At 41.8% G+C, this 24,380-nt stretch overlaps 1 protein-coding gene across 2 annotated transcripts in view; it reads right to left on the bottom strand.

The window, feature by feature from the left end:
- Window positions 1-24,380, bottom strand: part of C21H8orf48 (chromosome 21 C8orf48 homolog) — a 108,648-nt gene that overhangs the window by 29,233 nt on the left and 55,035 nt on the right. Inside the window, exons 8-9 of one of the 2 annotated variants that reach the window (XM_029997550.2) lie at window positions 9,582-9,669; window positions 9,364-9,374 (exon numbers count right to left, since the gene is read on the bottom strand). Coding sequence is in view for 1 of the 2 variants with exons in the window: in XM_041119172.1 (XP_040975106.1) it covers window positions 439-527 (89 nt within the window). In the remaining variant the exon portion in view is untranslated. Of the gene's footprint in view, window positions 1-438; window positions 528-9,363; window positions 9,375-9,581; window positions 9,670-24,380 lie in introns of those variants that run through there. The other variant, XM_041119172.1, reaches the window with a different exon arrangement.

Raw genomic sequence — 24,380 nt, 5'->3', positions numbered from 1 at the left:
TCAAAGCCAATATCTCCCATATTAAATGTAAGGCAGTCATGGAGATCAGCATGGTTTCCTGCAGCTCTATTGATGGTATTAAAAATTAATTCATCTCAACATATCAGCAAAGCTTGCCACAGAAACTGAGGAATGCATTCTGCTCTGTTCTATACAAGCTTTATTTTAGACTTAAACTCGAGAATGGAGCTGACCCACAGCAGACAATTCAAATTCCCTTGCTATATGGACAGATGGTTTTGGGCTGTCATCTACAAGCCAGTCCAGCTGCAGATCCCAGAAATGATCTGTTTACAGCTGCATCATTATGATACCTGGGAAGAAATCAGCAAGAAGTTTACAAAATATGTCAGCTAGAAGCTGCCGTTGCCTGTCAGTCTCATGATAAGGGGAGACCTAGGAAGTTCAAATGCAAAAAAATTGGCTTCAGAGACTCACCAGCTTGCTGTGTCCTGCAGTATAACCAGAGGCAACAAACTATGTCAAGCACACAGGATAAGTTCAAAGTGTGCAAGAGCTGAAGTGATCTGCAGAAGAAAATCAATAGAGACAAACCTGTGTTAAGTAGCCACATGACAGATTAGCAAAGATCAGTACCATAATGAAGAGAATCTTTTGAGAAATAGGATTTATTAGGCTTCATACTGTCTTTTGAAGCAGAGCTTGCCTAGCAGAGGTGCTGTATTTCCATAGATTTTCCCACAATGTCCATGATCTGTGAAACATCAAGTAGATGCATTGATAAATTCTTTGACAAAGCTAGATTGGAAAGTTCGTTTTGCAAAAGTAAAATGCATGTAACTTGTGTAAAGCAGAAGAAAAAATGTAACAGTCCGTGACAGGGCAAGAAAACCAGCCCGGAGTAAGAGGCAAAACCTATAAAAGCAGCTTGTGTTAACAACCACCAAACTGAAGAGATTATGATAACATCTGCAAGGAATTTTTGCTGCCTGGGCAACCCTTCAAGCTCATGGTATGTTTGTGCAGAGCAGAGAGAGGGTGACTATATGGGTATTTATGTGTTCACAGCAAAACAAAAGGGGAAGAGAAGAAGCAAACAATTTCCAGCTTCACAAAGTTACATTGGAAAGAGACTACTGTTCATAAAAACAACAACAATGAAAAAACCTGTTTTTACTCAGCTGCTAAAATCCTGTCTTAAATTTCAAAATCAAGGCATGATGTTATTTGTGGAGACAGAATCCCATTATCCTGCCTGTCCACTTGCCAGAACCCACCACCTCTGGAGCGAAGCGTGCCAGCTGTTTCACAAATGAACAGCAATTGCCACTGATGACTGCAACAGATAGTAGAGCCTGACCTACTGCCTTTTACAAGGCTCCTTCTTTGGGACATTCTTCTTTCTTTCTCCCAGATGCAAACCGCATTTCCATTAGACTCAGGAGACTAACTGTGATTTCAAACACACTAAGAGTGACAAAGCTTCCCCCAAACACATAAACACATATACACATAATAAGTTTTCATTGTTTTCCAACCAGCAGACATTTGCCTAACTTTATTCAGTCAAAATGTTTTTGCTGCTAAGTGCCTTGATGGACTCTTTCTGCATAAAAACCAACCCAGATTGAAGTCGCCAATGCAAAACTACTGAAAGCCTCATCCGAGCTTTCTTCTCTTTTACCACCAGTACAGAAACTTTCTTTAAAAGAGCACCTGGGTTTCCAGCTCTGCTGCATCCAGCAGGTACCCAACACCCCTGTGGCGAATCGTCTAGTTTGAATTAAAACCAAAACAGAACAAAACTATCCCACCTTTTGCTTAGATTTTAATCCCTTTCCACTCTGTAAGATGGTTAGGGTGTGCCAGTTATAAAAAAAAAAAATCCTAATAACCAGCAGTGTTTCTTCTCCAGAAGGGAATTCATTGTACACTCACGGCTTACCCTTTACCATTAGTCTTGTGATAGCATCCACCGAGCAGCTGGGCAAGGTCTAAGCTACATGGTAAAAACCAGACAACGCTGTTCACCACCCAGGGCCTGAGCATGATGAGCTTCATTTTCTCTTCCCCGATCCTTTGCTCCTCTGCACCCTCAGGTGTGTCCTGGCTTCACAGCTACTCCTTCGGTTGACAGATGAGGTGGCCGTGCTGCAGGGCTGGTACCCTAGCCCGTCTGTCCGGGAGGCAGACAGAGTGCCTGGGGTGGTGGCAGAAGATGGGGGGGGTATTTCACTGACACATTTGCTCCAAGAAACCATTCCTACAGCTTTTTTTTTTTTTCTTTGCAAGGCTCTCCCTCTTTCACTCTTTGCAGCACGCTTTCCCTTAATTTTCAGTAGGAAGAATCCATTCCAGACGTGCCTTTTATTTACTTCATTCAGGGTAGTCCAAGACATGGTGTTAAAAAAGCACCATCTCCTTCTTTCACCTGGGCGCCTTGCAGAAACTGCTAGCAGCATACCAAAACCATGAAGAATTTCTAACATGGCCATATCCTCCTTTACTTTACAGCAAAGACTACTGGAGTCCACATTCCCAATGTAGAAAACAGAAGAAATTCTGCATTGTCTTGTTTTGAACCAGACAGAAAGAAGTGCGATGCTTTCCTTCCCTCAGCTGTTTGTAAGATGAAATACTGACACTTTCCCATAGGACATAATCCCTCCTGAAATCCTGCTAAAGATTTTGGACTGACAGACATTAAGCCTCGGAGGAATTTCCACAGAGGCTACATCCAAACGTTACAATACTAAAAAAAGCCTGTTAATACTACAGCAATGTGACATAACAGTACCAGGGCAATTACATACAAGAGCCCTGCATGGTGGTAAGTTCAAGACACCACTCTGATGCATGCGACTGAAGAAGAGTGAAGAAGGACAAACGTTTACACCGCTTTTGTGACCACAAAGATCAAAACTATGACTGAATTTCTGAGAGGTGGATGTTCAAAGGAGACCAATTTCAATGAACTGAGACTAAAGTGTTTTCCAGCACTAGCTTTCTCCTGCTGTATCTACTTCCCTTCTTAAGTGAACTGTGCGGCGTGTGCTCAGCTCTGTGCTGCTGCAGCTGCCCCACCATCAGGACCCACGCTAGTGAGTTTAAAGCAAATTCAGGTATAGCTACACCTTTGCCCTCCCTGTAGATATACCTTGTTGGTTGAGGCAAAAACATTTCAGCCCACATCTCTCTCACCACCGAGCAGCAACAGCCCAAGACAAACGATCATCTCTGGGTTGGCGTCCTTTGTCACCTTGATACGTACTCGCAAGAAGACAGCCACCGTGGGTGCGTGGGGGGCTATTTGGGAGCTGGAACGAGCCATCACTTACCCAGCCCCCTCATACATTTCTTCTCCTGTCAGCATTAAAATTGTCAGATTGGCATTTTCAGCATGACTCTGCCAAGACGAACTTGAACTATGCACGCATCTGTCTTCTTCACATCAGCGTGAATCTTCTTTCACTGCTTCCAGGGTTGTTAATCCTTCTCCTCTGGGACTGCACCAGGACAGTCGTTTCTTCTTGAGGATAATCGGACTGTCAAACAGGATTCTAGAAAGGACAGAACAGTTCCTTTAATTTTCCTTACTTCTTTATAATTAGGTGTTCAGTCCCATCAGAGCAGAAAAAGGACAGGCGCAAGTTCAAGGACGATTCTGGCATTTTTTTAATGGCATTCATATGTGATGGTTAATCAGAAGCCCATTTCAGAACTTAAAATTAAGAGGAATTCTAAAGATAAAGCTAGCAAACATTAAAGGAAGGAACCAGAGGGGGTAGGAGAGAGAAAGAAGTATTCACTCACAGTAAACTGCTAACACAGAACTGTTCAGACAACTGAAAATGGGGGACCCATAATGCACAAGGCAGCCCCACAGGACAAAATTCAGAGGGCCAAAGGCTTATGGCAGGAATGGTTCCCTTCAGTGTCCCTTCAGCCATAAGACTTGTGTCCCACTAGCAACATAAATCTCAGAAGAACTAGACTGGAGTATATAAAAACAGGCATGTACATAAATCATTGCAATGCCTCGCAATGTCTAGACCTGAGTGTAGCACCATGCTCAGCACATCAGTGGCATGCATGTTCTGGTTGCCTTTGGAACAAGAAGAGAAGAAAGAAGATATTTCCTGCTATGCCAATCTTTTTTCCCCCATCTACACTGCATATACAAATTCTAATAAAATGCAGCCACTTCTGCATAACACAGAACACAAAATAACTGTTTTTTTTAACATGAGGGAGCGAAAGCACAAGGGAATTTCAGTTTTACTACGTAAGACACCAAAACTAGATCTATCAAACAGCTATGTCTACAGAAAGTGAAAGACCATAATTTACCATCTCACCTCAAAAACAATTTTCAGCAGTATAAGGCTGCTAGCAGCAAAGTGTCTTGCTGGTTTATTGGTAAATCACAAGAGAGAGCATCTTCAGCTGAAGCATCAATGCCAGGCAATGATTTCTACACAATCCTGTGCTTACAGCCTTGGAAAATTGCCTGGGTGTCCCAGAAGAATCAAACAAGATAAAGAGAGAGCGATTCAAGTAATGAGTAATAACAAGGCCTGGAAAAGACTGCCTGCTTACAGGCAAACGTGATATTTGCAGTAATTAATAAATGTGACAAGACAGAAAGGAGCTGATAGTAAAGTAAGCATGAACAGCTTACAGTTCAGATCTGATACAGTTTAAAGTTTCCACTCCCAGTTTGGAAGTTCTGAATTTTATTTTTAAATTCATTTTAAAGCCGAACCACCCCAGCACTCATATCTGGGTTCAGCTTTTCATTTCACCAGAAGTGAAGAGGATCTGGGGTTAGAATTTTGGACTGAACCTACTACAACCTTAAACAATGGCATTCTGTCTGACAAAATTAACCTACTTTACTGCGTGAGAAAATACTAATTGCAGGGTGAGGTTAGATTGAACCCTCCAATAAGAAAAGTCATTTATTCTGAGAACAACTTCTCTCTAAGCAGCAAAAAAATAAGGAGTAGTCTGAGACCAGTTTTCCATTTTCATTGTCAGGGCAGTTTTGGAAGACCCATGCTCACTAGCAGTCCCTGCTAATCCCTGTAGGACCTGAAACCAGATGTATGTGGGAGAATGAAACATAGTACTGGCCCCGAGAAGCATTCCTGAACTTTATTTTTTATTATTACAATTCACATAGAAACTTTAACTATGACAAAGCCATCCCTGGGACAGACAGCATATAAACTATCCTCAGAAAGAAACTCCCTGCTCCAAAAGTGTTATAACCTCATAAGTAAAGCGTAAGACAGGAATGAGAAATGATCCTTCAAGACCACACAGCAGCTCAGCAACATGACTGGGGTTCAAATCTGAGTTTTTCTGGCTCCCAGGCTACAATTCCATCAGCCAGATCAAAGGAAAGTGGCACAGATATTTTCACTTGTGTAACCTAAACGTACATCGCCCAGCTCACTCTCTTCAGCGTCAGTCAGTGAAACTAAGCATACCCCAAAATAAATGCTGTCCCTTCCGCGCCAAGACACTACAGCAAGGATGGAAGACGCACCCAACACACTGGTTTCTCGATAGGTAGCTGTGGTGAAGAACAACCCGTGGGTTGGGGCTTGCTCATCCATCCACTTGGGGATGCTGAGGCCGCAGAAAGCCAGCAGTGACATGGAGAAGAGGAGGGCACCGGGAGCTCTCCCGTCTTCTTTGTGTAACTACACAATCAGGCCACGATTCCGCCTCTGTTTTTATCCTGGTGACAGAAGGTGAAAGCTTGCTATTCCCAGCCACATTTATTTATCACTGTACTCTGGTCTCCATGGAAACAAGCCATGATATTACCGGCTGCAACAGGGAGGTCGGGAGGTCTGCAGAAGCTGCTGGGAGCCAGTGGCACAGAGCAGAACAAATGCTAAAACTAGAAAAGTGTAATTTCTCTGCAAAGAGCAATGAAATAAGTGGCAGGAGAGTTGAAAAGCACTAAATGTGAGAGGCCTGAACTTAATACCACTTCAATTATTTAACAAGATTGTCTCGTCTATGTATTTGGATGAGTATGATCAAACCTCAGGACTGCTGAGGTCATCTCATCAGCGCTTACAGACAGCGCTGGCATATTGTATCTCTGCACCCACTGGGCACCTTTGAATTGCTTTTTATCAGCCTTCTCTAGAAAAGATGAACAAGGAAAAAAAACCCAAAGCCAGTCGCTCAGAGCTGAGCTTGATCCTACAGAAATCAGCGACATCAGGTGAGTCCAGACTTGGCTCTAAACAAATAAACACAGATGACAGTAATAACACAGAAACAGTGATAGTAAATGCATGCCATGCGAGCCTGCATCTGGAGTCAGGGATAGTTTTGCTAGGGACCAGAGGCAGATCATATGATTAGTTCAGTACCGTCAAACTCTCCTGAGCTATTTAAATGTCTAAACTGTGAAGAATATGAAATGTCTTCCCTTATGCATTTAGTAAGCTAGAGAAATATGAAGTTAAAAAACATCTTTCAGACAGGGACCATAGGAGTCGGTGGGAGACACTGATCTGTCCCAGCTCCAGTATTTTGTTTCACTTACAGAATGTCCATCATCCACTCTCCAGGATAAATGCATACAACAGTTAGCCTCTTCTACAGAAGGAGTTGATGGGAATATCCCAATAGATCTTCTGTCTTTACACCTACCTGGTATGCCTCACTTGTACCACATGGTAACCACAAACACAGCAATCTCACAACTAAATTTCTTGACACAGCTTGTACACACCTCAGACCGTAACCCAACTTCCTAAGGAAGCCTGGGAGAACTCTCTAGCAAGGATGGCACACAGCAGCCTGTTACTATTTGTAAGAACCACAGACTCTGTTTTCATGGCCAGAAAGAACCATTTGAGTAATTTCATCTGATCTGTAACAAAGAGCATAAACCACATCCTTGATAGAACCTCTTGTCTGAGCTACAGAATAGAGTCTAGAAGGTGAGCCCAACCAAAACTCTGGTTATAAGAAATAATTGCAATGCCTGGACAGGGTTTGCTGCAATTCATCACTGGCATAATTAAAAACAAGAACCCTACCTCCAGTCTTGCTTCAACTCAGATTATGTTACTCATTTGTCTGCCACGCTGAAGAGCAGAACAAGTTTTGTCCCCTGTGCAAGACTGTAATGAAGTCACTCGTAACCTCTGCTTGCTAAATTCAGTACACTCAGTTTCTGGAATCTTTTGGTAGAATACCAAAAACCAACCAATGCTGTATTTCACAGAATAAACACATGATAGTGATGGGTATCTTAAATACGTATTTGTTCATTTTAGCCTTTGCTTCAGATAGGCCATTGCCACTGCACTAAATTGTAAAGATTTTTCCACAAGTACCTAGGAAACATCTGAATTCTCTGAGACAGAGAATTGTTAGTGATCTCACAGTAGACTAAAAAGACTCTGAATCTTTAATAACCAGGTCTTTAAGAAAGGACATATTATTTCTGAGTATTGAAGTGCCAAGTTATTCAAAATTTTCAGCTGCTATGAAGTCAGCATTGGTCCCAAAAGCTCACAGAAGGTGCCAGAGAGCCTTTCTAGAGGCTGCCTATGAGCCATGAATTTTATTTTATTTTTTTAATTTAATTTGGAATAACATGTAAGACTTGCAGGATGCATGTGTAGCATCAGTGCAAAGTGGCTTGTTTATTTGTTTTCTGGCCAAAAAGCAACAGCTGCTATTACTGAGAATGTCTTGAATACAAAGAATTGCAAATGAACTCTACCTCACGAAGAGTTTGGGGACAGATTTTTAAAAAGCAGCTCTGATATATTTGCAAATTATGTCTAGGCATGCTTGTGAGCATCACCGGCGCTTCCAACGTATCCACGTGCAAACTGCTATAACTCTTGATATACGGGCTTCCGCAGGCCCAGGTATCATACTGCCAGCAGCAGGTTTACTCAGGCAGTGCCAGCAGCAGAAGTATATTTAGAGTTGTTTAAGCAGAAGTCATGCACTTGCTTTTGAAATGTTGGCCCAAAATGTAAATTGAAAAAGTCAATATCCATCAGCTTATCTTTAAGAATCTAAATCTAGAACGCACAAAAACCCCGATTTGTTCTTCAGTTTTACACAGAAGCTGCTGTAGCAAGTATTCATCTGATATAATACATTATATCACATGTATGTGATCAAATGTACATTCAAAGAACATCATCGCTATGGGAAAGTCCTATGGAGTTTAGTAAGAAATAAAAACCTACTGACCATTTTAAATTATGCTCCAGAGACCTGTGCCAGGTGAGATGTACACCAGCTTTGTACCTCGTCTTTCTCACACCAAACTGTACTACACGCTCTTGGTGGAGGCAAGCCAATGAGGCTGTAACATAAATATGTCCAGAGGCAATACATCCATATTGCCCTACCAAAAAGAAAAAACAAAGAAAGAAATCAGAACTAATTAGTATTGTAATGTGTCCGAGGCTAGATTTAGCATCATTCAACAACCACAGGCAGCAGAGGAATGAAGAAAAATGGAGCCAATTTGTGGCTCGGTATTTATTAGCATTTAGATAATATGCTCCATCCATCATATACAAGGCATGTTTCAAAAGTACCAGTGCTCCTGTGTCCTGAGCGCCCAGAACCCTTGTAAATAGCCTTCCTTGGATCTTGCCGAGAATAAAACACATTCATCTGGATGCAGCCGCTGGGGGAAGACATTTTTTCCTTGGGATGTAAATAAAGACTGATGATACAAAGAAGTCATAAAAGTAAGAGGCTGCAGATTAAGACAGAAGGAATCCACTCCTTCCTGCTAACGTACATCTGTGATTTACAAGATGCCAAGCGCAGCCATGGGATTATGGGAATAAAATCCCAGTTGACGTTGACAGAGACAATTTGAAAGCATCTAAAAATCTTTAGCCAAGTTGGTTGCTCCATTACCCAGCTGTTATTTAGCAGGGCAAAGAAAGGGAACCCCAAGACTATAGAAAAGGGCCTGTAGAGGTTCCAGAAAGGAAAACATTAAACACGATAGTAAAAGTTTGATTCCTCTCTTTATCCAGAAAGTAAGTAACCATGGACAGCACCAGATTTAGACAGGTCTGAACAACAGATCCATTTCCAGATGTTGCAACCACCCACTCGTGCAAGCACTCCAGAGAAGCAGTCTGGAATGAATTTTGTATGTGCCATTTAAAGCACAGTTTAATTTCTATAGGACCATCGCTTTGCACAGAATGGGTTCTTACCATCATTTACTGCTTAGTGTAGAGAAGGAGATAGAAGCAGAGGTTCATGGCTTCACTGGGATCTTAGAATGCATGGGTTTTTTCTCTGTTTTTGAAGTTTATTCCCCAGGCACTCCAAGACCAGACTTCCAGAAATCTCATCAATTTTTGACTCAACAAAACCCTAAGTGGCTGAAATTAAAGATATAGAAAATTAAACATACACCTAGGCACTTTGATAAATCAAGGCCTATAAAAATTAGACACCAAATGAATCTTTTCATGTATATTTCTGCTTTACTAAAGTTTTAATGAATTTTGACCTTTCATCCCATTTCAGCATGGGAGACACATTAAAACATCTTACATAATTTCCAGGAAAAATAATTTCTTGCCTACCTTTATTTAAGAAAATAAATTGTTCTGGGTCCTAAGTAGTTGTCAGCTTGAAAACAGTCAGGCTGTTCTGTATTTGAGCAGCTGTTAACTAAAAACAAACAAAGGAAAACAAAGCAACCCATTTCATAATGAGCATCTATCTATAACGATTATAAATCATTAGTATTGGTTAATTTATTAACATAACAGACATCAGACTTGGTATTCCTAGCACAGACACATAATGTCTCAAGTTATTTGTTTGTTTATTTGCATAATCTTTGACAGCACAGTCAGGTTAGATGATCCATTTCTGAGTAAAATGGCAATTCCTGGGTAGTTACCAGTTGATACAAAGACCCAGTAATGGTGACAGAAGAATTAACTCACAAAACATACTCGACAAATAGATGAGCTTCAAACTCTCTGGTGGCTCAGGACTATAATGAGGAAGGAGGTTAGTAAATAGGAACATTTTAATTCAGGAACAATGACATGCAATTAATATCAGTGCCATACAGCCACATATCCTGAAAACAATTAGGATCTGCTGAACGAGCAGTTACGTTTACTGAGATTTCTCTGCCAGCAAATAGTGGGGATAAAGTATGCTTAAAATAGCAGAAAATTGTAGTTTTATATAACTGTTTCTTTAAAGTTCAGCATCTCCCTTTTTTCTCCCCACCATGCGTACACACTCATATGAATATAATTTAAAGGCAGTAATACAGCCGTGGTGCATTGTATCTTCATGGGTTTCATTCATTTGCACATCTACCCCATGAATAACCTCACCACCACATTTTGAGTTCTTTAAAGGGATTTTAAAGGTCAAAAATGTATCTAAGATAAACACTTCTGCATTCCTAGGCCCAAATCCACCTTTCCACAACCTTGGAAGAGGCAGAAATTAACTCAGAGACTAACGAGGGGCTCAGCTCACGTCTTCTTCCACCCTGCAAAGCAGACCAGGGTCTGACACCCCTCGTTCGCTTGACTCCCCCTTCCACCACCGCAGAGCCCCAGGCTCAGCCATGCAATGGCAGCTTCACCTCCCTGGGGTTATCTCTCTGCTAACACAGTGGGTCATTCAGAAACGTTTTCATTCCCCTCCAGTTCCTGGATCCCCAAACCGAAGACACAGTACTCCCAGACTCCCAGCCCTAACGGGCACCTCCCTGACCTGCTTGCAGCTCCTGTTGTAGGCTCAGGCTGCTCTTCCTCGCTTGGCTCTGGCTTTGACTCCTGTCAGCTCCTCGTGCCCGTCCCCAAGCCCCAGGATCACGCTTTGCTGATTCTTACCAGCACAGCAGCACGTAGCCAGACAGACCCCAGCCTGTGCCCTCTGCCTCCTGCCCACACCATGCCAGCCAATTCCTCAGCCCTTCCCAGCATGGGGCTGCTTCAGGGGGAGAAGGTCCTTCAAGGGGAGATGGTGGCACCCCCACCACCTAACTGCTCCAGCCCAAACTGCCTTCAGAGAGGCTGAACTTTCCCCTCTTGCTGCTGACCCGAGGAATGAAGGCTACACAAGCCTCACAATTTATGAAGGTCTCACCTCTGGGGTGGAACATGCCAGTTGTTTAACAGTGCATATAACAGCTTGAAAGAGAAAATGAAAGGAGAATCATATACTCCAAATGAATCTGTGTGTTAGGATGGTGCAATGTAGTAACTCACCCTGGAATACGGCCAATGCCAGTGATCACTGTCTTGATTGCCAGCATTATCTGAGTGACACCAGTTCCTCCCAGTACAGACAGCTGTTGCATGGAATAAAGGTTGCTACCAAGTCTATCACCAATGCTACTTAAAGACCACACTCAATGGTCTGGTATGAACTGGTACGACCCAGTTTGTTTTTCTAAACTTGTCATAAATAATGTACTACCTGTAGCAGTGTGGTAGTGATCCTCTCTCTCCCTGGCCATCCTCCTATACAGTTCTGTTCTCACCTGTTGGATTACCTAAAATATCCAGCCAAACGCATGGCTGAACTTTTATATCTTAAATTTGGCTCCTGGACAAAATGCCGTTTGACACTTGACAGCCTTGGATCTTGCAACTTCTAGAGTAAAGTATGTCAGCATAAGTCTCCTGCTAGAACAAAAACAAGCCTGACAGTAAAGGGCTTTCTCGGGGGATAAACAACTCTCCAACTGCTCAGCTGCTGCACCTCACGTCAGTTGACTGTAACAAATCCACAACAAAGACAGAATAGGGAGGAGAAAGCCGGCTGATTTCTTCAGTCTAGTCCACAAACAGATACAGATGCAGTCACACCAAAAATAGGACGTATACCCACAGAAATATGATAAATTAAACACACACAGGTATATACAGTGTGTTCAGAAATAGTGAAGGGAATGCAGGTAATGATATACCCATACATAAAGCTAATGTATGACCCTCTTCTCCAACCTTAGCCACCCCACATTATGGCACACCACAGGATTAAAAAAAAAAAAGGGTAGATGGCATTTCATGCACTGTACTGGAACCCCACTCTGCACAGTCATCAAACCAATAGCTGGAGTTTTTTCAAAGCCAGAAAGCCTCTATTAAACTCAAGCAGCAGGCAAAACAGCTGAACCAAACAAATGACTAACAGCATACCCATCGCCAGTGACAGCCGATATTGGAGGGGCATGTGGGAATGAGAGATGTGTGCTGTTTTCCATTCTAAATACTCATGAAAGGTCAATAAATTAATGGCAACAGCAAGGTGTCACACATTCGTGGTAACTGGTATAGACAGGTAAAAGTGTGTCCAGTGGCTGGTCTGACAGAGCACACTGGGAGGACAGATAACTGCTGCTGCCTTCACTGTTTCAGCTGATGCCCCACCTTCTTCCTCCCTTACCCTTTTCTTTTGCTCTTTCTGAACATATTTCTGCATTGTTGCTGCTTCTGGCTCAGACTTCTGCTAATGTTTCTACTTTGGTGATTACAGAGCCTTTGTATCTGCACCGGTCGCTCCACAGTCTCTCCACCTGCCCCTGGCTCTACCTAGCAGCCACCCACACCGCTGCAAGTGAGGAACGCGTGTCTTGGTGTGACAAGTCCTACAAGATGGGCGAAGTGCAAGAGGGAGGCAAAACGTTCGGGATATCTGTCCCCGGAGGGTTTGATTTGTGCAAGACAGAATATGAAACAGAGCATGTACATCTAAAGTGTTCTGCATTTTGTTTGAAAATGCTAAAACCTGTCATGGCCCCCACACTTGCTTACCCACAAGCTGCTTAGCTCGCAGGTCCAGCAGGCTACGGCTGCCTGCACAGTTACAAGGCAGGCTGAGCCTAAGGATCTCCTTTTCTCCTTGATCCACTGTTGCGCCCTTCCCGAAAGACCAAAGCCCCGGGCCCAGCCTGGGCTATGTGAAAATGCCACGAGGGCAGGTGCAATCCATCATGCTCAGCCTGGCCCATCCAACTGAGAGGAGGTCCCTGCTTTAAACATGTCAATCAACAGCATGCACCCAAAGGCGCTCCCTCAGCATGCCCCAAAGTCTACCAAAAGCTGTGCTTGACTGTAGCTTTGAGTCCAAACAGTGTGATACAAGGGCACTTTGGACTCAAGCACTGATGCAAGCTCACACCCAAAATATCGTATAGATTTACCTGTTGTCTCTGATGTGAACCCAAGCCTAAATACATGAAAATCTTCTTTTTCCTTTATGATGAATATGCATAAATTTGTGTCTTCCTGTGCAAAAAGTCACATCATGGACATGTAAACATGAAAAACACCATATAACTTTACTGTAGACCTACAGAAATCTCACATGATCAATCAGTTTTTCTAAAATTTACGTAGCACGCATTGAAGAAACCTGGCAGGCGACTCATTTGAGTTACCAGTTGGCACTGTCCTGTATACCTGCTGCACTGCTGAGCCAATGTCAGGTTCATAATATGCATCCTATTTCTATTTCTATTCAGTGGGAGTTACAGATTATTATTTCAAGGAAGGTTCATGGTTCTTCCTGAATTATTGTATTTTTACTGGTGCACAAGCAAAAGTGCACCTCATAGGAATGAGGCTGTGAAAAGAAAAGAGCATGAAAAGCTCCATTAGGGAATGCAGGAGCCATTCAAGGTCTTCTCAAGATTAACAGCATTTTTATGGAGATTTAGTTGCCCGCCTTTCTGCTGATGCTTTCAATAGGAAGCTGCAGTAACTTGACTTAAAATTAAATGAAGCTACTTATAAGCATAAAGTTAACCAACCACTTAATTAGTTTCCTAGTCAGTCTCTTTTTGTAAAATGAAAGAGGGGGAGGCATTCATGTTCATTTGCCTCACAATTAAAACTTTTTTTTTAAAGGAAGGATTGATACTTTACTGTCTATTCACAGGGAAGAGATCTGGTGTCTTTGTACGGAAGCAGGCTGTCCTCTAAAAGAAATTTAATGTTCATCAAAATCACACCGTATTTTAAAATGCCTCTCTGAGCATCTCGTTTCTTAGCTAACAGCTGCTTGCACCGTGGGTAGACAGAGCATACTCTTGCACCTCAGCACTTTCTTTCCAGTGATGAAGTGACAAAATAACAAGAAGAGAGACATCAAGGGGAAAATGGAGGAAGACAACCCCTGTGCAGGGTCTTGCTCAAGTGGAAATCAGTTGCCTCATATGCTTTGTTAAGAGATGGCATCCCTACCATTTTATACCTCTTCCTTTCCTGAGTTACCTTGTCCCTTATAATACACTTCACAGCTAAAACCAGTACTTCCCCTTTCCCAAGCACACCATCCCAAGGCTGGTCACCCAGGGCATCAATATATGCTTACATTCCTCAGACCTGTAAAATCTCTCAGGCTGGCTTCGCTCTTTGCTGTTTTTCTAGACTGTATCATCTTCAGAAATAACGATACCTGTTGTTGTCTTGGCATCGGATTGGCTTTTGAAGGAGGGGGGCAAAATCCTGAGAAGCAGGGTTTGCCCAGGAGCCTTCCATCAGAGCACAACTGGATTTGGGCTCCTTAACAGGTTGGATTCAGACCCGTTACAGCTTTGTGCAATGTTACCCTTTCTGTATTGGGACACAAGCATTCTGCTAATCATGCCACAATCTTCTCTCATGAAATCAAATTACTTTACTATACCATGTCACCGGACAGTTTTGGCTGGGCAGGTGAGTGAATACCAGCCCTGTGATTGTTTGAGGATGAAGCACCTCATTGTAAGGACCTGTCCTAATGCTTTGTCAGGGTTCATTGGCTATTGAGAAACACATCTCTCAAGGGGCTGAAAGGCTGCAGTCGTGATTCTCAACAAGGAGAAGGAGACAAATGTGAGGCAACGCTTTGAACTCATTTCTCTCCTGAGGTCTCAGCTGTAGCTCTGGCAGGATGACAGTGGAGAAACACTTGCAATATGTGCAGACATTTCAATAGCTGTGTCTGCTGCCTTAGATCAGGATAATATGTTGAGCTATGGTTATGTTATTTCTGTTCTCAGAGGTAGAAGAACCAGGGTTTTTTAGAATCTCTATGACTGTTCACCTTCGATGCTTCCATTATGCATTTCAGCACAAAGTGAAAAAACACTGATTTTCTGTTTTTTCCCCCTACAAATATTCATAGTCATAGCAGGGAACTGCATGAAAATCAATTGTTTTTATATGGACTACAGTAAGGACAGTGTGAACTGGGCTGCTTGCTTCCTGAGAAAGTACCAGCAATTCATTACATGTTTTAGAAGTGCCACCCTGCACGAATTCTGAATTTACTATTTTTATCTGCCTTCTGATTAAACTTTATCTTTAAGATATTAATGACTATCATTAATTACCAGATTCCCCTGCAAATATCTGGGAATGTATTTCAGGTCCTAGAGATTGCCCTAACACGGTCAGAGGGAAACATTCTTTTAAGATTTTTAAAGAGGAGCCTGGGGCAGCCCAGGAGCCTGCAAGTCTCCCATAACGTTCCACTAAGCAGAGGAATAAGCAATCTTGGATGTCCTTGCCTACAGATTCCTAACCTTTCTTCTTATATCTTTATCTTCCTTCATCATCCTGCTACATTCTTGTATCTCGACTGGATCATGACAACTTCCAAACACATGGATGGGAGGTAAGAAGCAAGAGATATCTCATCTTGTAGGCAAAGTGATGGGTAACCAGACTCTTACGCCCAGCCTTGACAATGCTAAAAGCTCTTATACATGTCAAAATTAAGATCAGTGGTCTTGGATTAGTTTGAAGAGAAGCAGATTTAAAAAAAAGAAAAAGCACGCAAGCAGAGGCTTAGGCTGAGAGCCCACTACTTGGCTCAACTGGACAGCCTGATGCTTCTGCTGAGCTTAATGGAAGTACCCCTTACAGTGCAGCAAGAAGAGAATAATCAGACACTAGTTAGGTTGAAATCTGGGTTACAGGTATGGCTATATGATGAAATGAGGATAAGATTAGGTAGTAACACTTACCCTGTAATTAAGATTAAATGCTAACGGCATTCTCATGTGCATTGTGACTGCGGCCAAGCAGCACTCAGTCCGTGTCGGGCTATGGCAGACTGCAATGGAGCAGCAGGTGCATTTTGCATCGATGGCTGCCTGAAAGAAGAAATCTTTAATTGCAAATAAAATCAAAAGTTGCCTCTCCTCTTTCTACTATTTTAGAGCATATTTAAGTTCTGCAAGAAGTATGTATGGGAAAAGTTTAACACATCTTTTGTGTCATGACTTGTGCTAGCTAAAGATAATAGACAGAGATGCCACATCCTTCTGTTCCCATGTTTCTGTGTGGTGGCAGATGCGGTCAGGCAGAGGGCTGATGCAGACGTCTGTGTCACTTTTCTGATAAGATCTGACAATGTTAACGAGATTCAGGAACTACTCGTCATGGTGAAAGATCAGAAATGGCTTCGTTTTACTGTTGAATCCTGATGGGAAAAATTGTGTAAGTAGTGAGAGTGGTATATCAGAATGGGAGGAGGAAAGAGGAAAAAAAAAAGGTGGGGAAAAGCTAATAATCTGCAGGCAATTTGAAATGCTTCCCTTGGATGGACTCGTTATCAACACTGCAATCAGGCATTTCACCTATCAGCTAGTGCCTGATAAACACTGATATTCTGTTATTAACATATTGCCATCTAGTATCTATTAATGCTTGTAAATGCTCCTTTAGAGGCTAGGAGAACCCTCCCCGTGGTAGTATTTCCCCCTCTATCTGCATGTTCTTTTCTTCCTTTTTTTTGCTTCTGTGGTCAGACAGGAATCAAACAATGAGAGTTTCTTGCTAACTCCTTTTGACATCTCTGATAAGGTTATCTGGGATCCTAATGGTACATGCTAAACTTAGATTCAAAAGCAGAAAATCACTAATGGGCTCCTGTGAGCAGTGGCGATTCTGCTCTTTTTAAGGCTTTAAAGCTCCCTGCCGTGGATTGAGCCAGTTTGGTCTTCTGACATAGAAAACCTGTCAATCATCTCAGTCAGTGCCCTCACTAAGCAAGGCATTTCATAAGCCACATGACCCAGCCAGTCAAGACACTGAGCAGGGAAAGGCAACAAGTGGCTTAGATCTGTATGGCGTTATTAGGGATAGAGATAGGAGCCTACATGCTCTCAGACATAGGCTGGTTTTTTTCCCCTACTCTTCACCTTTGCCTGAAAGGGAATGTATCAACAAAGGGAAACTTCAGCAAGAGTTTAATCAAAGCTTCAGACAAAAAAGCTGGAAGTTTGTCCGTGTCTGTTAAAAGGCTGAGAAAACTTCAAGGTCTGTTGTCTGGCAGTGGTAGCACTCATTACACTATATTCTGGACTCGTTATTAGGCTAAAATGAAGGGCCCGTTTCTACAAAGTGCAGAGCTGGGAAGAGAAGAGAATAAGTCCCAACAACTCTTCCATAAATCAGATGCCCTTGCTTGCCACTTGCTTTGTTACTCCACACACATGGCCTTTCCTCGCACATACACATATTGCTCTATTTGCGTTTGGCTCTTTGCACAGCAAGGACACAGTCTATTTCTCTTTTTTGTCTGCAGAGATGATCATCAAATGAAAGGCAAAGTCAATTCTGATGGAGTATCTGTAAGGATCAAAGGGAGACGGTTTTCTCAAGCTGGTGTTGAAGTAGAGAAAAAGAAGACAAACCTTGGAAGCAAAGTTTCTTTGACTTCTATTCCTACCTTTCAGCTGGAAGTGGTACTGGCCAACAACAAAGAAGGATGAGATCAGGCTTCCATTGCCATGAAGGCTACTGTCCTGACCAGTCACTGTTTTCCACTTCAACTCGAGACTAGTATATGTGACACGAGAAGAACCACAGAATTGCAGCTATTTTGAAGGACTTACTGGACCTACTTAGTGGCAAAAGGAACTATGTGACCAGTCTCAGACCAGCTTGTAGTGAACAAAGTTCCCAATCCCATCTCATACTGCGTGGGTCAATGTTCAGGACTGTCCTGTTCACATGCTCATCAGAGTAGCATGTGCAGTGGATACAGCGTGATTTCTGACAAGGACGATTTTTACAGAGGGTATTTTTAAAAGCCTGTTGTTCTTGTCAGTCCTGATCGGGAGGGGAGCAAGAGAGGAAAATGGAAAACGAAGACGCAGCTAACTTGAGAAATACTAAAATTGCAAGCAGATAACTGTGAGGAAATAAAAGCTATAACAACAAAAAATTGTGTCTTTCAGGGTTTGATGAATTCCTGCCTGTGAATCTGATTGAATTTATTTAAAGGATCAAATTTCATCCCGGTATATAGATTCCCAAAGTTTGTTGGAGCTACATCAGCTTACACCATTTGTAAATACAGCTCATTGCGTCCGAAAAATAGGAAATGCCCAGCACAGAAGTAATTGCACAGCAAATTCCCTTATTATGAGCAAAGCTGGTTAACTGAGGAATCCGGTATCTCTGAGCTCACCTACATGATGCAACCCTGCTAGTAAATAAAAGAAAGTCATACCTCTTCTGCCAGACTTGTGGAAATCTGTAGGATAGGTTGCATCCTATATGTTATGTACTCTGATATTCCCTGCAGCCACCTTCAGTAAGAGCAGTTCACCATAACAGAAAAAATGAGTGGAAAGCAATTGCCACATTCAGTTTGTGTGCTCTATTAAAAAAGTAAATTAATGATACATAAAGCTGGCAACAATATCTAACCTCAAGACAGCAGTCCTCCTGAAAAAGATGTGATCATGTAATTAAGGAGTATATCATAATGTAAATGGGCAAAGGGGATAATTAAATTCATAAAATCAACCTCCGTTCTGCGATTTTCTGACTGCGGAGTTCTTCAATTTGCAGCCTTTATAATATTAGTTTAATGTAACTTTTTGTGTACAATAAAGAGCTTTCTTATTAGCTGTGGCTTGTCTATTCTCTCACTTGCATGCCTGCCTGGATTGAGTCACAGCACAATGAGTCTCTTGCCTCCTGAAGTCATGTAATTATCTCAGGATCTTAAATTAAAAAATAGGACTTTTGTAAACCTCTGTTCTGAAGAAAAGTGTGAGTAGGCAAATCCAGTGTAACCAGTGTGTTTGTGTCTGTGAAGCGCCTGAAACAATAGTTTTGAGAGATATCAAATGTCATGTGTATCCTAATAGAAAACTAATTATTCCAGCAACTCTTTCAACACCATCCCATTAGGGAACTCTGTCACCCCGTGGATATTTATGGGAGTAAGTACTTGGAGAAATCTTGCTGATGACCCTAGCTGTTATTACTTCTGTTTCTTCTAAAGATAAATCTCCTTCATCTTTCCGGGAGAATAAACAAACCCAATGCTCAGAAGCGCTTTGGTCCCTGCCTTAATCCCCAGGCCTGCTCTTCTGAGTCTGGATTTCCAGATGCCATCTGCTGATCTATGCCCTGGCTCTTCTGTCTTTGCCTCATGCTCTGGGGATATGAAGGGGCTGAGAAACTACTTGAACTCCTGCATTTGAAGTGTGCCTGTTTGCAAATGAGGACACAACTCATCACAGTGTGCTTCAGTAGCTCCTACCCCCAGGACAGTCCTCAGGACTGTCAGAGTACACAGCAGCACCGAGAGCAAAGAACCACAGAGAGACAGGCTGCAGATCAGCGATGTGCAGTTATTTTTAAGCCATCTCTCACATATAGGCAGTTCATGTTTATGGAATATGGCACAGCAGAGATCTTAAAACCAAAGCATCTCTCCAGCTATGCATATCCAGGACAAACCTCAGGTGAATGATACCCTCTAAGTTCCTTCCAGAGCCATTTTAGTGGCAATCAGAGGAAACATTTCCTAGAGAAACCGTTCATATCAAATTTATAAGCCTTCCCTTGGGGAGGAAACATCCATTTCCCCTTCTACCTGTCATTCTTCTTCGTTTATTGAATCAATAAGGCATGAAATTTGGCAGGCTTTAAGTAAAAAATGAGCTGTTCATATCAAAGAGAGCCTGGATGGATAAAAAAAATCAAACTGTTAGAATCAAGATTCAGTTAATAGGAGTAAAAATAAATAGAAACAGAATCTAAATGTAAATGAACATTACATCACCACCGGCATTTAAACTCATTTTCAAATACAGAATTAGAAACAGACTTAACTTGCTGAAACTTGCTGTGTTCACACAGATATAGCTGCTTTGGGGGACACAAGTCCGAATGTTTTGTTTGTAGCTTCTGCTCCCCAAACCAGCCACAGCTGGAGATTCTTACTGGACAAGAAAGGAGCAAGAGGGATCATGCAGAGGGGGCATATCCCTACTTTCTGGTCAAAAGGATAGCTAAGAGGTTAGGAGGAATATGATTATGTTCCTGCTTCCTTGTCCTTTGTAAGCTGTTGCAATAAAACAGCCAGTATGTCTGAGTTACCTTGACCCTTCTGGATGGCGTCTGAATTTACCTACTGAGTTGCAGCTCCTGCGCTTCCAGTCTTCAATACAGGTCCTCCATCAGCTCAGATGAGAGAGACCCATTACTGCCATGCATTTACATCATGAAGTCCCATCTGTCCATGGATCTGCTGAGTGTAATTTCCCTGAAACTGTTATCAGGAGGGCACTGCTCTGTCTATGGGACAATCCTTGTTTAATCAAAGGCAGCCAGGAGGTCTGCAGCTGAGTGAAAAAATTCCAAATAGGTGGTGAGATACAATTCCCTCTGACAAGGCAGTTGAGTATCACACCACCATGCCCTGCCTTCAGGGCTGATTTCTTGCTTGGTTTGCCCTCTACAGCCTGGAAGTTCTTCCTCTCTTACCTCTGGAGATCATTGTTCACACACCTACGTTCTCCTCTTTACATAAGGAAAGAAATTGCTGGCAGTTACTCTAAGCTAATATTATCAGTAGGTCACAGCAGCTTTTCTGGGTGTCTTCAAGCTTCAAGGGCATTTTTCAAAGCTACTCATCCCTATTCTGTGCTCTAACTTCCAACCTGATGAGTATAATTTTCCTCTACTCAAAGGTGAGCTATTCTGTTCAACTACAAGCATGGGGTCCATCATTTAGACAAAGATGCAGTGATTATATTTGAGTCTGGTTCTTTTGAGCATGACTGTGTCCCACACTGCCTATTAAAGAGCAAAGTTTAACACTATTCTCACTCCCACTAATCCTTTTGTGTAATGTCACATTAAGCATTCACTTCTACAACTATTTCTGTAGCTCAAGGTCTTAACTTGCATCTTCCAGTTTCAACTGCCTTTGAAACTGCATTACGTTCAACAGTGAAGATTTGTTCTTCTTTCCTAACACACACACACATGCACAGAATTAATTTTGCATCCCATTGAAATTACAACACTCAGACATTTCTTTTCTCGGAGACACACCTTTGCTTGAGGATTTTTCAAATTTAGGCAGACATGACATGAGAAGGGGGAGAATTTCTCTTTTCAGTCACCGCTACCGTAATAAGCCTGCAGACCAACCCCACACAGATCCTACAACTCTGTCAAACCCTCTCACCAGCCTTTATTCTGCCTGGATGGTTTTATTAGCATATTAGCATAGAGCCACACTGTGATTGGCAGGAAGGTCTTGTTTATTGCCAGCTTGTTTCAAGACAAGCAGAGCATATAGTCCCAATGAGGTGGGATCTAATTATTAAGCTTTTAATGAAAAAATACAATCATGAGATGCTGTACAAGGTATGGAAATCACATGAGAAATCGAGACCTTGCTGGCTCCACTGTTATTCATATAGAATCAACTTATTTTGTTGAAATACAAGACTAATTTTAAGCAATCATCTCATATTCTGATCAATTATCTTGGAAATTGTACAGCTGACTCTGATGACTGGGGAATACCTATGTATAAGTTGTTGATCTCTACTGACACAGAGACTTGTTCCTAGCACCCCACAGCTGGTAATACCAGTCTTCAAGCTCATTCTTGAAGAGTGGGAGACATATTCCATTGTAGGGTTCACCTCAAATGGCAGATACACATCAAGAGGTTTCCTACATTTACTTTCTAAATGGATATGTTTCCTCTGGAGAAGTAATCTGGTTTGTGTTTGCTAGCTTCAGCTGAATTCACTCGACATCAAGCAGATTAAAAGTGAAAGCATATAATTTAATTCTAGCACAGAAAAAGGTTAGGCTCTTAATTATTAAGTGAGAAAGAAGATTACAAAAAGAGGAAAATAAACCAAAATGTAATTTTAGCATCAAATTTCTTTCCCAGCTGTCATCTCAAATCCTTGAGGTACGCATTAGCCATACAAACTCAAGGCACAACTCACAAACTGAAAACACACCTTGAGTACTATCTGTTAGAGTAAGACCTTAAAGCCGGTGCCTCTGGATACCTCCATCCACCACACCTATACACAGTAGCAACCTTTCAATTTCTCCTCTCTTCTCTTGTTCAAAATGGCATTACCACCCATTTATATTGTTAATCTCGCTCATCCTTCCATCTGTTGGGGCAAAATGGTCCTTCCTGTTCAGGACAGTTGGGGTGAAACTTCTCTGAGTTTACGATTCAGTGGCACTCTTCCCACTAGTGGATTTCTTTTGGCTTAAATGGCCTTTTGGCAGACCACAACATTTGGAGGACTGTCATGATATAAATCATAAAAAGCACAACTCTGATAACATTATTCAACAACTCCACTGATCTCATATGACAATTTTGCCAATGTTGTAGCCCAGCAGGACCTAGGTTTTTCAGGGAGACGGGAGGTTAAAACATTATTAAGACAGATGTCAAAGCAGGCTTTTAGAGATGCTTTGTCCAACCCTTTTCTACCCCCTTTGGTCACTTCTAGGAGCTCACACCATCACATTAATCCTTCATAGACTTGGATCCCATGGGTCAAACCCTTTGGTTATGAACGGTTTCTACCTGGAAAACATCATCTTCATCTCGGAGAAAGCGAGTGTCTAACAGAAGAAAGAGTTATAGGAAATGATACACTAGATGAGCTGACAGCTCATCTCCAGCGTCTTGTCCAGATGCTTGCCTCAAGCATCCTGTCTGCAGCAATGGAGCAGTGACAAATGCTTCAGAAGTCAAAAAAATTTTTAATAATCTGCTTATTAAGACAAATAACATCTAAGCCCTAACCAGCAACAATCACCATGTGTTATCCTCAAGAGGAGGCTGTTCTGCTGGGATGCTGGATGTCTCCTTCTGTGATCATCGTCGTCCTTCACCACGTTTTGATCTTGCTCCCTGATTTAACAGTTATGTCTCTTTATCCCTCCATGGAGTAATGCTCGGGCCATTGAATTTTTTTGATTTATGGATACTGTGTATCACAGAGAGGAGCAAAATGATCACTACATGTCCCTGAATTCAGGCTAACCTCTTTGGATATTGAGAGTTATATCATGACTGCAGATCAGCAGCAGAAATGGTTAATAGGCTGGCTTTATGGGCAGCTAATAGCTATCTAACCTAACAGTTAGTGAGGCAAGAACTCATTGGTAATACATCATGGAACTAATAAATTATTTTTATAAAGGCAAGCAATAAAATTGATTTCCATATGGAATTTTTTCTTACTTTGATATTCCTCATGTCACTATCCTGAATCACTCTGAGCTGAAGAATCAAATTTTACAGATTTGGAAATATCCACAGAACCATTTGTGATGACATGAAGGGAATCACTATCTGTTTAAAGTTCCTTCAGCATGTTTGGGTATAATTTAGTTTGTAACACAGTGATATTAATACAAAATTATTGAATCCCTAAAGATCTCAAAGAAAAACTACTTCTACCGAAATCCTTACTGTGGAGAGAGGAATAAACGATCTCATTTCAAGAAAGACTCCTGACAGATGAAGAAAGGCAAATTCATGCAAGGCAGACTTCAGAAAAATCTGAAAAAGCCAATAATGATGAAGAAAATTTGGAGCAACTATATTTAGATTCATAACCAGAAAACAACATTCTGTTTTCTGAAAAAGAACTGTGTCCATGAAGACTTACCTTAGGTCTAATGTAATACAGGGTCAATGCTGTTATTGGTTGTCTCTGATCTCCACCTCTCCGAATAGAACTTTTCTGACCAAGAATTCTATTAAAAGATCAGTCGAATGCTGCTTTCAGCCTGAAATCATTATCTTGTTGCAAAGGATCTGTGACCTCAAAAGGAACATTATTCCTTTCTTACACACCCACACCCACGCACATGCACACACAAATGCATAAGTTCTGATATCGTAGGAAGCTTTTATCACTGGTGGGCTTCTCACTTCATTTGAGATCATTCAGTCTTTCCTTCCGTTTGTTTCCCTAAGAATTATCATTTCACTGTGAAAGTGCGTCATCTTTGCAAAGGAAAGCAATACGAGGCGTAAGATGGAAGGGAGTGAGTAGGGAAAAAGGTGGACCTCATTATGGTAAACAGCAACATCTGCAT

Source organism: Aquila chrysaetos, chromosome 21 (genome assembly GCF_900496995.4).
Source record: "Aquila chrysaetos chrysaetos chromosome 21, bAquChr1.4, whole genome shotgun sequence".
Classification (NCBI taxonomy): domain Eukaryota; kingdom Metazoa; phylum Chordata; class Aves; order Accipitriformes; family Accipitridae; genus Aquila; species Aquila chrysaetos.
Note: the sequence above shows the minus strand (reverse complement) of the source record. Positions and strands in the feature narration are given on the sequence as shown.